At 35.0% G+C, this 15,937-nt stretch overlaps 1 protein-coding gene, 1 long non-coding RNA gene and 1 pseudogene across 2 annotated transcripts in view; 1 reads left to right on the top strand and 2 right to left on the bottom strand.

Annotated features, from left to right (window-relative positions):
• LOC122138930 overlaps positions 1-5,592 on the bottom strand; it is a 76,182-nt gene extending 70,590 nt beyond the window's left edge. The window contains exons 1-3 of the long non-coding RNA XR_006155915.1: positions 5,316-5,592; positions 5,161-5,208; positions 3,227-3,378 (exon numbers count right to left, since the gene is read on the bottom strand). This is a non-coding gene — a long non-coding RNA (uncharacterized LOC122138930). The remainder of the gene's footprint in view (positions 1-3,226; positions 3,379-5,160; positions 5,209-5,315) is intronic.
• A 1,915-nt stretch (positions 5,593-7,507) lies between these two features.
• Positions 7,508-11,201, bottom strand: LOC109076148 (actin-related protein 2/3 complex subunit 4-like). Its single transcript, XM_042734423.1, has 8 exons — positions 11,168-11,201; positions 10,411-10,463; positions 10,084-10,140; positions 9,468-9,586; positions 9,278-9,389; positions 9,101-9,196; positions 8,205-8,375; positions 7,508-8,110 (listed from the first exon to the last, which is right to left on the bottom strand). Exons 1-8 carry the CDS (start codon positions 11,184-11,186, stop codon positions 8,105-8,107), a joined length of 633 nt encoding a protein of 210 aa, XP_042590357.1. The 5' UTR covers positions 11,187-11,201; the 3' UTR covers positions 7,508-8,104.
• Positions 10,716-15,909, top strand: LOC109076145 (annotated as a pseudogene).
• Positions 15,910-15,937: the final 28 nt, after the last annotated feature.

Raw genomic sequence — 15,937 nt, 5'->3', positions numbered from 1 at the left:
AATTAAGACTTTTTCTCTCGCAATTCTGACTTTTTCTCACAATTGTGTGATATAAACTCACAATTGCGAGTTATAAAGTCAGAATTGTGTGACATAAAGACAGAATTGCGGGATATAATTTTGCAATTGTGAGAAATAAAGTCAGAATTGCCTGATAAACTAGTAATTCTGACTTTTTTCTTAGAATTGTGAGATATAAAGTCCAGTTCTGAGGAGAAAAAAAAAATATGTTCTCAGAATTATTTTTTTTTATTCTGACTTAACTCGCAATTGCAAGTTTAAAATCACACAATGACTCTCATATGACTTCATAAATTAAATAAAAAAAACTATTTGCCTGATACAAAACCCGCAATTCTGACTTTTTTCTCAGAATTGTTATATAAACTGGCAATTCTGACTTTTCTTTCTCAGAATTGCGTAATATAAACTCACAGTTCTGAGAAAGAAAGTCAGAATTGCCCGTTTATATCACAATTCTGAGAAAAAAAGGTCAGAATTGCAAGAAAAAAGTCACAATTAACTTTTTTTAATTTTTATTCAGGTGGGGAAACAGGCTTCCAAAATAACTAGCCCAAGTCTCCTCAAACAAACTAACCATCTGTGTCATTAAATATTGTTGATTTTAGAAGCAATAAATACAATGTCCAAAGACGACAACATAACACATTTGTTAAAAAGAACAAACACACGGATATATATACAGGCTGGTGTTATGTCTTAAGACTCAAAAGAGATTTGTTTTTATGTCCACCGTTGTTGATGGCTAAGTTTATGCTGATTAGTACAACTCATTCTCGGTCATCTCAAATGGTGAATAAAATGTGTTTCATGTCACATAAGTGTTAAAGCATATTAAGATTTACAACAGAAACTGTCAATACCCTTGTATCTTGCTAGATTAATAGCCTACAGTCTCCTGGTGATCTTGTGTGAGTTTCTAAGCAGCACATGGAGCAGCAGAAGAACTGATTTGACTGTCCTTGGGAGATGGATTTGGCCTGAATGGCACCGAATTGGCTTCTTGAGAGGAGCACCTTTTTAAAGTGCAATCAGGTGAAAGGCTGTGATGAATCAGACTCAGTCTGAAATTAATCAGTCCACATCCCTCCGCGATGCCCCTACGCAGGCGCACACACACACACACACACACACACACACACACACACACACACACTTCCAACCCTCACTAACATCATCCTCATAAATAGACCCCTCTAATCTTGTTTACCTACCAAAGGAGGGTTTTTCCTTTTAAATAGATTTAATTGTTATAGCAAGAGATCAAAGACAAAATTGAACACCATCATGACGTCTATTATCCATGTCCTTGAAAACAGCATATAAGAGAATGCTGGAGACAAATAAGCCAGTGTCGTTAGACTCAGAGGATGACTGAGTAATTTTTGTGCTTTGTCTGATTTGGTTTGCAGTGACACACTATTGGTCCCCGGCCCAGGCTGATGGGATCTGTCTGGTGGAGAATTTTATTGGCTCTTTGAAATGAGCTATTGCTCATAACTCCAGAGTAACTGCCAGTCAAAATGATGGGATATGGAGATGAAGTTCACTGGGTCATTGGCTGTTTTGAAGATGACATTGTTTTAAAGCCTCCTGTCAAACATTCCACATTATACACCATCAACTGAACATTAGCTGTTATTTTAAGGGATTATAGAAGTATAAATCATACTGTTTTTGTAACTTATTTGTGGTATGTAGCTACACACAATTGTCACTTTTTGGATGCACATTCATCAAAATTATTTATTAATTTATCATAATCAAAATTAGGGATGATGCACCAATATTATAATTCTGATTGACACAATACTAAAATGCCCAATTTCATATGATTTTGTCTAAATAAATTAAATATATATATATATATATAAAAATCATTAAAAAAAAGTAAATTTAAACATCAAAACATTAATAAGGGAAAGGAGCATTTACAATTAAATTATCAGATATTGATCAATTAAAAATACTTCTCAAATATTTATAATATCCATCATCATGCATCCCAAAACTGAAACTATAATTAAAACAATAATAATAATAATAAACATTTTTGTTACTTGAAAGAAAATAAACATTCATTGAAATTAAAACAAAATCTTTTTATTTCAGCTAATTGCCAAGGCAACATTTTATTTATTTATTTTAATTTGATAGATTAAAGAAAACTAAAAATGAAACACTATATTGACATAATAAAAAGCTACTATTGATTTGAACAAACTCCCAACCCTACACATTACGTGTAACTCGTCATGAATGCTACCGCAGATCATGTGGCTTGAGGAGCAGAGATGTGCTATTGCTTTTCAATGCGATCAGACTTTCTATTTTTACCTGGCTGACCATAAACAAACCTCTCATCAATATAATGGCATAAATGGCCCCCACATGACCACATCAGTAGATCGATAGCATCTAATGTAATGTGTGATTCAGAGAAGCCATTCAAACAACAAAGAGCAAATGAGTCTATTCTTGGTGTTTCAGCTGCCCTCTTTCACCTCAGAACACAACAAACAGGGTCTCTCTGTCTTTCTCCACTCTATGGGAACAGGAAACCCCACTTCCTACTGTTCCCCTGGCAACAAAACATAGTCCTGACCTGATGCACACTCCCACAAAAATATGGTCCTTCCTGTGCTCAGGCCAGACAGCTGTGCTGTTTGTTAGAAAGGGACATCTGTGGGTCTTCTCATGAGAGGAGGAAGCAGTAGAAGAAGAAGCTGGTAATTACTAATCACTACTGCTCAACCTTAGGGTTATGGATCAGAACAAACCCTTAATCCTAAATGCTAAACTCTGGTGCACTTCAAATTGTGTGTGTTGGTCTTTTTCAAAAATCTGAATTAAAATGTTCACACCCCACAGAAAGTAGAGTTGAAATTAGAATTGGAATGAAATTAATGCAGTTTACTGAATAGAAAATGAAGGAAACGGAACAGGTAGTTCCTGTTCGCCATCTAAACTCACATTCAAATCCAAAAAAATAAATAAATAAACATTAAGTCAATGCATGATACCTTTACAGTTATAGTTCACCCAAATTCACATACAAAATATCAGTTTAAAACAACATTAGACTGAGCATGAAAATATTGACATTTTTGGGTGAACTAAGCCTTTAAGGACTGAGAGTTGCATAATTTCTATCCTTATGAACACACAGTGAGCTCTTCAGAGCCTTTAGGCATGTGAATAGCACCTTAATATGCTGGCTTATTTGATGGGGCCACTTAGTGTGTAGATTCTGATCCTCGGTGGCTGGGTCATTTGGGCTGTATATGGTGCTGGGTTGTATGGTGGCGACAGCACACATGTGTCTGGGGTTCATCATTAAACAACCTCACAGATGAGCTGCAGATTTTACAAAGAAAGTGTTTTCATCGATTACATGCCATTAAAAAAGAAAAAGAAATCTCCAAAGTCAAAAAAAGTATGTATTATTTACAAATGTATATGTTTCAAGATACATTTCAAAAGAGCATGTGATTATATTTACATACATTTTAAATGTTTACAATACAACCTTAAAAGTCAGTGATTAATTCACACACTAGCCATGATAAAATGTAGGCAATAATTCATGAAAATGACTTGTGCCTTGCCCTTTTGATTTATTTTTTTTTCCTTTTACTATTAAAAAAAAAAAAAAAAAAAAAGTAATTCCCACCTGGATGGACTTTTTCATTAACAGATTATACAACTGTAGTTAAATGTACACATGAGCTTTTAGTAAGCAATGTGGCCAGTATTGTCCAGTATATCTATCCTACAGTGCATCTCCTCTGTACTCTGTGGTTGTTTAGCGTCCTCTGCTGTCTGATGTTTGTATTTCAACTGAAGCATTGAGTAACCCGTATGCAAGACAATTATTTTATATTTTACTCACCCTTTACAATCAATCTGGTTTAAGTTTTGAAAATATGTAGGTATAATTTAAATTATTTTTACGTATTTAAGCATACACCTTTGGCTATCTTTTATTAAAGTCAGAATCAGAAACAAACTTTTGACTGAAAGTGTAAATGGATACTTATGGAGTACTTTACAGATGTGTGTATTTAGCTATCTAAATGTATAGACTTCTACTTTTTATACAGCTAGTTATAAGCATCCTAACCCCTAAACCACACCCTATCAGAAAACTTTGTTTCATTTTCACAATTGTCCCAAAATAGGTTAAGTAGATAGGTTCCTCACACAGTTAACAATGGATGGCTCATCAGCAATATATCTATACGCAAGGTTTTGAGAGCAGGGAGAGTCAAGGAATAAGGGATATTCAGCCTTAATTCCTTAAACTATAGCACTCATTATTTTGAGTCTGACAAGATAGATTTAGGTTTCAACAAGTTTTGTGCCACTTCCGCGGTTGCTGAAAAAAGACACCAAATTAAATGAACTGCAAAAGCTAGCTGTGAAGGTTAGATGTACGTGATGGCATCTGCAGTGAAGGCATGTGTGCAAAATGTGGGTGGCGTTCAAAAGCCTGAGATGGAGTATTGACTTACAAACACCAAAGCCCTGCGGCCAGAGCCATGCATTTAAAAAAAAAACTATCACAATGCTCGCAGACCAACACGCACACGTCAACCACTAACACAAATAACCCTTTCACACACATATATATATATATATATATATGTGTGTGTGTGTGTGTGTGTGTGTGTGTGTGTGGAGGTTTTTAAAAATAAATATTTATTTAAATTAAATACCATATTTTAAAAACTTACTTGTTCAGACTGTTATCTCAAAATATTTATTTTGTTACATTTCTATTGTAATATATTAATAAAATAAATTGTATGAGTTCCCATGAGATACAGTTTAGTCTTTTATTGTGGGGGTTGTTTTCATGGTCACAGATCTACAGTGCCTTTTAACCAACTTAAAAGTAATAAAAACAAGCTGCCCACCAAAACCTCCTGCATGTGAAGTCTCTCACTAGGCCTAACGTTACATTAATCCTCGTGTGAATTGCTCTGGGGTCAGCTGGATCCCTTTGCACTGATATGAGAGCAGAATTACTCAGCCCTTGACCTTCATAAGTGCAGACATGATATTTGAACAGTACAATAATAATGCATTGTCAACCAACATGGAATGATATTACGTGTTTGTGCGTGACAGACTCACAAGGATGTGGCATCCAGCTCTCTTGGCAGGATTCTTTCTCTAGGGAGTCTGTGCCACAGAAGAGGAAAGAAATGTCACACAACTTCAGGCCCTGTCAAGACCAACACGAATACTTGGCGCCAAGCATTTGAATAGAAACCTGTGGAGCTACTCACATTCGACCCGAACATTTTTTTCATCGGTGAGTGTGTCGATTTGTGTTCGTTTAGGCTGAGAGCGCGCCGACCAATAAGATTTGAGTTATGGGTCACGTGCTGCTGCAGATACCATATATTTGGTGTTTAGTGGTGCTAAAACACTGATGGTTCGTTCAAATCATGTAGCAAAGATTGTATTTAGGAGTTCAACGCTCATGAACGCAACCACCAAATCGTACTTATTAGTAGGAAACTCTAACATTTCTTTATGTGCCAGTTTAGGATTTAGGGGCGTGGCAGGTCAACAAGAAAGCATGTTGCATGCAGTGTAGTGACGCTATAATTTGTTGAAATAGTTTTTTTCCCTTCTTTTTTTATTTACAATAAAACAAAATAGTTATTATTACTAATGATAAAATATAGGCTTATAACGGTAAAAAAATAAATAAAGTAAAAACAAATTGATGCACATTCTTTATGCATCATTTTGTGGATTTATTATTAATTCACTGGGAAGTTCGCATTAATTAATAAAAAAATCCACAAAATGATGCATCATCACACTATCCAAATGCATTTAAAGGCCTTGCTATTCCCAGAAAATCCTTGAAAAATTCACTTTTGTTCAGAGCAGCAGGAAACTAAAGATTGCTTGATTGCTTTATGCTTCACTGTAGTCTAACAGTTCTATCTTAAAGTTTTAAATAAACAACAGCGAATCCTGCTAACCACAAAATTTAGCAAAACATTCATTCAATTCATCAAGCCTGACTTGTTTGTCAAGCAGTGCAGACAAGCTTTTTCTTTTCTTCTTTTTTTTTGCAAATTTAAAACATCTTTTAAGATTTTACTTATAATGGCTGTGCTGTTATGATGTCCTCTCAAGTGCAATTAGTGTAACCAGGGCCTAGAACTAAATTTTTGCCACACCTAATGGCCGGTGGTGTGATAAAATTTACCAGCCAAAAAGTATAAAACTATTTTTGCAAGAACAGGCAGTTATTGCTACTTCAATGACTAAAGATATTTACAATGTTTTTAATTTGTCCTTTACTTTACTTACAAGAAAAAAAAAAACAACAACAACGAACAGTTTTATTGACATCTTTTTTTCTTTTGTGCCTAAAAAATGTTGAGATTCTTGTCCTCTGCATGTTAGGCCATCGTGTTACGCCTGTTTCACACATACTCAGTTTGCAGTGTGTATGTGGTGCATATTTTTTCTGCACCCATGTTAATGGATTATTAAAAGGGCTATTCAATTAGCTTCATTTGAGGGCCGGATTATTGAACTGAAAATTTGAAGGGGGCCAAGAGGGTGGGGGCTGTCCCGATCTCTTTCTGGGGGACCTATAAAATTAGAAATTAAACTGAAATCTAAAATAAATAAAAGGTTAACATCAGTGTTGTCTGTCAAATTGATTAAAAAATTGTTAATCACACATTTGTTTGTAATTAATCATGATTGATCGCATATTTATTGAACCTCCAAATGAATGTAGAAACAACATAAACATAGTATATTTTAAATATGTTTTTAATGGCTATATCTTTTTACTGAGTAGCCTATAATTAATTAAGTATTGATATTGTTCCCTCAATTTTACCTATATTAATTATATTAAACATTACATTATAATTGAAAGCCAATCTTTTTAACATTTAATAGGCTCTGAAATATTAAGTGATTTTAAAACAATCTTTAAATAAACTATAAATTGTATATGCATGAACTGTACAGATTGATCTTTATTCAAGCTACAAAAGTTAATCAGCGACTAGAGCAGTCGAGTGATTTCTCTTTTTCTTTTGTTCTTTGATTTACATCAATGACAGACTTCAGCAGGTTTTACTTTAAAAGCGGTGTTGTCTCTTTAAAACCCGATGCACATGACATGGATCTGACACTTTTCCTATTTTCTCTAAACTCTTTATGGTCATTTAAGACTTTATAACACATTTAAGACACATAATTGTGTGTGCTTTTGTCCGTTGAAGCACTACTGGTGCGCTGGCAATGTTATAATTTGGCTCAGTAGATTTCAGGTGGCACTGTATCAGAAAAAAGCTGATAAATAAGAACTAAAATTGAAAAAGGATCAATGTATATATGTGGATAGAAAGCACAGTCAAAAGAGTAAAAACTACCAGTAAAAGGTGCAATTTAGAAAATGAGATGTGTATGCAATTTGGAAAGAAATCTCAAGAGATACAGAAAGCACAATATAATTTTATTGAATTTATTGTCATGATGTTTTACGCAGGTTTTTTTGTATAGTTATAATATTGGAGTTTAGCATGGCCAAAATATAAACACCCATTTTCTTATTTTTTTCTCTCTCTTTAACATTTAATTAATTCCTGATTTTCTTTTCTTTTCATTGTAACAAAAATGAAAGCATGTGAGTACATGTATATAAAAGACAACAAAAAACTACAGTCCAACAACAAGATTCCTGTGCCCATCAATATTAAATACAGGTAATACTTTTAAGGACCTGCCTTGACTGTGTGTTTTCTTTTCTTTTTTTCCTAACAACAGAAAACGAGAGTAATAAATTCTTGACTAAATGTACAATTGTTAATATCCATGGGCACAAGGAGCACCTTGAACAGAAGGCAAAGGGGACTGCATATAGTTCTGCAAGACTGGCCAGTTGTTCCTGTAGATCTTCTTGCTTGGTTGCTAACTAATAAACTCTTTCCCCTTTGCTCTGTGGAGATTTTAAAAACGTTGAATGTTTTCGTCCACGAGAACCAAAGCAACACCAATCTCTGATGGGTATTAGGAATGCAGACAAGGATCCTCAGAACTAAATCAAAAAAATATATAAAAACAGTCAAATTAAAAAACGACATTTTCCACTTTTATAAACATGTGATATAAATGCAACATCTCAAACATACATTCTTAAGGAATTCCTCTGCAACAATTCGGGCCCGAGCGTTGACTGACAGCTTCATCTCGCTGATCTCCTTGTCGATCTCTTCCATGAAATGGATGACAAAGTCCACCAGCTTGTGTTTGTACATCTGTTCTGTGTGGAAGTTGGTGATGAGGAAGCTGATGTCATAGCCCTGAAAAGCACAAAAGAGGAAATGAGAAAACATGTTAATCTTGTTAACAGTTTAGATGCTTCACCGGCACAACATCATTCAACTATGCATTTCAAATCGTACGATTTCTCACACATAAACATGCATTTTTCCTCTTACTCCTACATAACTGCACCAAAAAAACTATGCATGCTAGTGATGGGTGCTTTCGAAAACCTTTGATAATCTTTTTTTTTTATTTGAACACAAATTTTTAAGCATGCACCAAACTGCCAAAGTCGCATGATTTCAGTAAATATGGCTTTGTTACATCACGACTGTAATTTTAGAAATTAATAGACATTCTAATGACACATTAATAAAAAAAAAGGAAGAGTTGTAGTGAGCAGTTTCCAATTAGCCTAATTAACCAAGCTCTCAATAAAACAAACAAAAAATAACACATTACACAGACACTTATTATTTAATGTTATTAGATCATTTGTTAATTGCATTTAGTTGATTACACTTTTAATAAAAGATTTGCATTTGGTTTGTAAAAGGTGTTCTCGTGTATGTTTTGGTTTGCCATTTACACTATTCTGACCAGCGTGTTGTGTTTCAAATGCTTCAAAACCTGAATCATTTCGCAAAGCAATTGATTTACAGTTTCGAACAACCTTGTTTTTTCCCATTATTAATGCACACTTGTTTTAATGAATTACATATTTCTTCAGCCCTTGTTGGTTCTTCACAAAGGAGCTCACCTCAACAGCTTTCCTCCGAAGGATGAAGAAGTTCTCCGCTCGCATCATCATGAACCTCATAAATTTATGGCACAGGATCTTCTCAATCTCATCAGCCTAAGAAAAACGTTCATATCTTTAGAAGACGGCAGCAAGAAAAACACATCGATCTTGTGCAGTTCATCTGGAATCTCTTACCTGTTTGACAGCAATGCTGACCCTCACTGAGTTTATGGACCCCTCAATCAGGACCTTCTCCTTCTCATTGCGGCTTATGACCACAGGCTGCAACAGAAGCTCTTTGCTGCTCCTGTATTGAAAGACATACATTGATCATATATTATACACCATATATAACAAATACGAAAAATGTGGGCGATTTCCTCACCTAACTTCCACCTCAGGCTTGTTGTGTCTCTCCACCACCTGAGAGGAGAAGTTCTCCAGACACAGGGCTGCTTGAAGAGTGGCGCGCACCGCGTTCAGGTAGGGTCGCAATGTTGCCGTCTACATACAAAAAAAAAAACGAGAAACGAGAAAACGAGAACATGTAACACTATTTTATATAAGCTAACAGCCCATGTAATAATACTAAACAAATAAACTTGACTGTCAGTGGGTGGAAGAGCAGCGTTGTATTTGGCCATTCTATTGAGATCGTGTCACTCATTTAGGTGAAGTGTCAATAAACCGACTGAATGTCACTTATTGACAACTACTGGCTGTTTTAAATGAATTAAACACGTGCTAGTTGTATCTGTGCAGTAAAATGTGCATTTAATGTTTTCTATCAGCCAAAAATAGGTTTTGCCTGTAAAATCACTGACGTTAGCCAGCTAGCATACATCAAGACAGACTAACATCACTCGATCAAATAAAGCAAAACACACTGCGGCGACCGCATGCATATGGTTTACGCTAAGGCTGTTTATTGAGTCATTTGATTGCTTGCACTATAATAAAAAAACCAATCTAAGGAACTTTAAGAAATGTAAATCTCTTACCATTTTATTTGAGGTCTGTGGAGGAAGACGGAAGTCCGCACGCCACGCCTCTGACGCCTGGAAACGAGAAAACACGCCTCTATTGCGTTCTCACTTTCCCGTAATACACATATTAGACGTACATTAATGAAAGTGCATTGTTGAGCTCATGATTTAAACGTATACGAGTAAATGATAGATAATTAAATATATTTTAATACAAACACACGTTCTTATGAGTTTCTATTTTAAGCGCGTAAACTGGGAGAAATAGATTTAAACACCAAAACGAGCGTTATATTTCACATCTATTCTTATATTTACGGTCAAGCCCAGTAGCAATCTTACCTTTATTCGCTTTTTCTTCCTTATATGGCAAATAACACGAAAGGTCAAATACACTGTAGACAAAAATGATATGATCTTAAAAAATAAAAAAAAATCAATGTGTTCAAATAAATCTTAACTCTTTTTAAATTTGAACTCTGGTTTTAAACAGCGATCGAGTTTCTATAAAAATAATTTCGATTATACTGTTTGGACCGTTTGGACGCGCTTCAGTCAGGAATGTACCATTCAATACGCTGCGATGTTATGTTGTGGATGTTAACTGCCGAGAGGGGGTATTTATCTGATAATGAACAATGAGTTTGCAAATAGTTCATAAATATTGGTCAAACCTTTTTTTAAAACGTACGTTATACACATACTGTTATACACATTCTTGTTATTAAAACTTAATCGGCGAGGTGTCTCCCCCGTGTTGACATAATGGTTCAGTCAGTAATGGATGCCCCTTCAGCGGAGGTAAACAATAATATTTTAGGAATAAATGTATGAACTCAACGTTCTGTTTGGTGTTTTAACATATGGTTTAACTGGCGATACATGTCTTTTCATTGCAAGTAATCTACATATTTATTGATAAAGTATAACAAACGGTTGTCTGTGGATTGAACAGCATGCAGCAGAATTAGCAAGTAGCTGTTAGCTTAAAGTGGCTGCTCATTATCACACTGGTATCATATATAGGCGTCAGTATTACGTAACAGAGTGAAAGAAATTACAGGGATGCAATGCATAAAAGATTTAAGTTTTCACTTACACAATCTACAGTTGTCCATCTCTTATGGGTTTGCTTGCATTATCTCAGTCCAGCTTAACTGTTTACTTGCAATCATGCTTTTGCCACATGACCACACAACCCAGACCTTTTTTAATACTGTTTTTTTTTTTCTTTTTCTCAGATATAGGTTCCTGTTCATGAGAAGATGAGTGAACTGAAGGACTGTCCCCCTCTGAAGTACTATGACTTCAAACCTGTGGACCATGTGAAAGTGTGTCCACGCTACACAGCAGTACTCAGCCGCTCAGAAGACGATGGCATTGGCATTGAAGAGCTGGACACACTTCAGCTGGAGCTGGAAACACTCTTGTCCTCCGCGAGTCGACGTCTCAGGGCGCTGGAGGAACAGAGACAGGTGAACAGTCTTTTGCTATTTGTCTTTCTCCCACTTGCTGCCTAAAGTGATTTATGTTTACTCTCTGAAACTCTCAGATTCTTACAGACTGGCAGGACAAAAAAGGGGACAAAAGGTTTCTGAAATTAGGGAAGGATCCAGATCTCGCAGCCTCTTCCCGCCATTCTAAGCCCAAAAAGCAGAAGCTTGATGGAAAAGGAAGTCATGGTCCCGGACCTGGGCCAGGTAGACCGAAGTCTAAGAACATACAGACCAAAGTCCAGGACTTTGAATTTGAAGTCGACCCCCAAGATATACCCCGCAACCCTAAAAATGATGCTCCCAACAGGTTTGTTGAAACTGAGATGCATAATGTATATTTATTGGAATAACCAGATATAAGATACAGATCAGGTTTTGTCACCATGTCCCCTACAGAAAACCTAGATATTTTTTTTTCTTCTTCATTTCAAACTTTATTGATTCCAGAGGAGACATATTAAGTTATGAGTATTCAGTCAAATATATATATTATTTAAACACAGATTTAATATTATTTAAACACAGATCAAAACCTTACATTTTATTCAGCAATTAAATGCATTAAATTGATAAGAATTGACAATAAAGACATTTACATAACAAAAATGTACACAAGATTTATCTTTTTAAAATAAATGCCGTTCTTTTAAACTTTCTATTTTACCAAACAAATATATCGTTTTCCACGAAAATATGAATAAATTAAACATAAAAATATATGAATATTATTAAATATTACTACTTAAAAACATATAACATATAAGAAGCACAGCTGTTTTGAACATTGATAATAATAATAATAATAATAATAAATGGATCATGTGGCACTAAAGACTGAAGTAATGGCTGATAAAATTCAGCTTTGACATCATACGAATAAATTAGATTTTAAAATACAGGTGCATCTCAGAAAATTTGAATATCTTGAAAAAGTTATCTTTTTTGTAACTTATTTCAAAAAGTGCAACTTTCATATATTCAAAATTCAATACATGTAAAGTAAACATTTCAAAAGTTTTTGTTGTTCTGATTTTGATGATTAGAGCTTACAGCTCACTTATATTCAGTTAGAAAAAAGTTATTGTAATACTGTAAAATTGTAATATTTCATTTTATTATACCTTATACCATTTTTACTGTATTTTTGATCAAATCAAGTTTTGTTTAGAATTCTTTCAAAAAAATGTAAAAATCTTACCGACCCCAAACTTTTGAATGATAGTGTATTTACTCATTTGTGGTTATATATGTGTAAAACAGATTCTGGGCCTCGGTGGAGCCTTACTGTGCAGACATCACAAACGAAGAGATCAGAGTTCTGGAAGAGCTGCTCAAACCTGCTGATGATGAAGCTGAGTACTACAAGGTAAAGATCTTTCAGAAACCAGTTCCTGCACTACATAACTGCAGCTTTCTCTTTCCTTTCCTTCAGCCGATTCTGTATTCAGGGAAATGCATGTTATATGGCTTTTGTGTTGGTCACTCACTACCAATCAACTCACTGCTTTCTTTCTATATACAACCCATCTCAAAGAAATAACCACACCCATCGCCTCAACACAAGACTACCTGATGAACAAACAAAGAGAGCGAGACCAGAGCCAATGACAAGAAAAAAAACATGATGGGTCCTCTTTCTGAACTGGATGCTAAAGGTAAAGCTGTGATTTAAAATGAGATTCCAGTTGCAACATTGTCATTTTTTTGTTGCGTCTAGCCTTAAATCTGTTGCTTTTATCTTCTCCTATTCTGGTTTGTGCAGATGTAGATGCCTTACTGAAGAAATCGGAGTCTCAGCATGAACCTCCAGAGGACGGCTGTCCTTTTGGCCCTCTTACTCAGCGGCTTTTACAAGCACTTGTTGAGGTCAGTGACTCATCATGTGCTAAAATGAGTACAAGTTGTGCAATATTTAGTCGGCTCAGCTTATGTTTTAGTCATATCCTTTTTCAAATATGTAGGAAAACATCATATCCCCTATGGAGGATTCCCCCATTCCAGATATTCCAGGGAAGGATGATGGGGCTGGTACATCGCCTCGTAGCCAGGGTAAAGCCTTCAGGTAAATGTTTTGTTTTTATGAGTTGTATTTTATGATTTAGTCAGTGAGTGATGTTTACTTGTTTATTTACACTACTATTCAAAAGTTGGGGTTGGTAAGATTTTTAAAAATGTTTTTGAAATACGTTTCTTCTGCTCTCCAAGTCTGCATTTATTTGATCTACAAATACAATAAAACACAGTAATGCTGTGAAATGTTACTAGAATATTTTCTATTTTAATATGTTTGAAAATTTAGTTTATTACTGTGATGGCAAAGCTGAATATTCAGCATCATTATTACTCTAGTCTTCAGTGTCACATGATCCTTCGGAAATCATTCTAATAGGCTGATTTAATGCTCAAAAACAGGTGCTGATAAATTATTATAATTTTTTTTTAATTGAAATTTATTTAAAAATACTCTGTTTCAGCACCTTTGTTTTAGCACTTTATTTTGCTGTGCTTTGTTCAATACAACACATCTTATGAAAGCTGTCTAATCATTTAGGGGCAATTAAGATTGATTTTTTTTCCCCCATTGACTTCCATTTTAAGCTAAATTGGTAATCTTCATTCTCTCTATCTTTTACTCTTTATAGTCAACATGAATCAGCACTCACAACTCATTTTACTTCTATAATGTAATGCATTTTTGAGTGAAACTGAGTATTCAGTAAGAGGAAAAACATGTGTTTTATCCATCAGGATTGAATGGTGATAAGTAGACCAGAATATAGGATAACTAATATTGCAATCAATAGCCTAAATTGCAGGAAAGTTGTTTCAAAAACATTTTGATGAAAGATTATTTCAATACTTTTTCTTTAAAATAGTAATGGTGTAATTTTCTCTTGTTCTGTTGCTCCCAGCGTGCCTCACACACGCTCTCTGGAGGCTCGTATAAGAGAAGAGCTGGTGTCTCAGGGGCTGCTGGACTCTGATGAGAGGCAAGGTGTCGGAGGAGAGACTGAAGACGACGAGCTGCCCGACCAGCAGAAAAAAAAGACAGAACTAAAACAAATAACCAACCACAAACAACCGCTCGCGCAAGCAGGAGCTACTCAAGTGAGTCTCAGATCCAGATCAAAACTGCTGTCAGCACAACATGAAGACTAGCTCGTGAAAATAAGCCTGTAATCTTTCAGAGTTAGAGGGAGCAGTCTGATTATGGTTTTCTTTCTATAGTTTTACTTAGATGACAACTTAGAGAGCTTTACTGAAGCAGTCAAGTGTGTATTTTTAGATATATCTTTTGGTACAGTATTTTTTTTCATATACTTTGTGAAATACCAGGATTAAAGTGAGAAAGTCACCTTTTACTTTTCCTCCTGTTCATGCAGGTTGGCACGGGATGAAATGAGAAAACAGGAGCTTCGACAGCGGGTTCGAGTGGCTGATAACGAGGTAATGGAGGCATTCCGTCGCATCATGGCAGCCAGGCAAAAGAAACGCACTCCAACGAAAAAAGAGAAAGATCAGGCTTGGAAAGCTTTGAAAGAGAGAGAAAGTATTCTCAAACTCTTAGATGGATAAATATGACCAGCAGCTATAATGTTGTGTGTTTGTTGGTTATGGACACTTCGTAAAGACAGCTTGAACATGTAAACAAACATTTAATATAATGTTCATAGTTTTTGGTTACTCTCTATCTAAAGTAAGACCTGACGTTACTAGTTGTGATAATAAAGGTGTTTGACACTAGTTTTAAAGTGCCACTGACTTGATGCACTGTTGATGCCAGAATATAAGTTTACTTTTTTTGTCTTCATGTACAGTTCCCAAATGCAGCTGATTAACATTGTGTATTGATATTGTTAAAGGAAAAGTTCACCAAAAATGAAACCCTTGTCATCATGTCGTTCCAAACCTGCTTCACTGACTCTTCTGGAATATAAAAGATGGTATTTTGAAGAATGTTGGTAACCAAACAGTTTTGGGCACCATTAACTCGTTGCGTGGACAAAAACAGGCATTTCTTCTTTTATGTTCCAAACAAGAAATAAAAATCAACATTTGGGTGAAAAAAAAAGACAAAATTGTAATTATTATTATTATTTTTTTTGGTGACCTGTTCCTTGAAAGCTGTTGTCATAGCGTTGATAGTATTTTGTTACATGGCAGGAACACGGTAATTTTGAGTTTTTATATGATTAAAAGAAAATAAAGCTTTTTATAAAGGTATTTGTTGTTTATTTCAGTCCATGTTGAATTAAGTTCTGTTTTTGTAAACAACTAATAACCATCACATCGTGGTTGCATGTATGTGTGTTGAAAATAAATGCGATTTTTTTTTTAATTACTGGATTAGTGTTTGTATCACCGTTTTTCTA

This window comes from Cyprinus carpio, chromosome B11 (assembly GCF_018340385.1).
Source record: "Cyprinus carpio isolate SPL01 chromosome B11, ASM1834038v1, whole genome shotgun sequence".
Lineage (NCBI taxonomy): Eukaryota > Metazoa > Chordata > Actinopteri > Cypriniformes > Cyprinidae > Cyprinus > Cyprinus carpio.
Note: the sequence above shows the minus strand (reverse complement) of the source record. Positions and strands in the feature narration are given on the sequence as shown.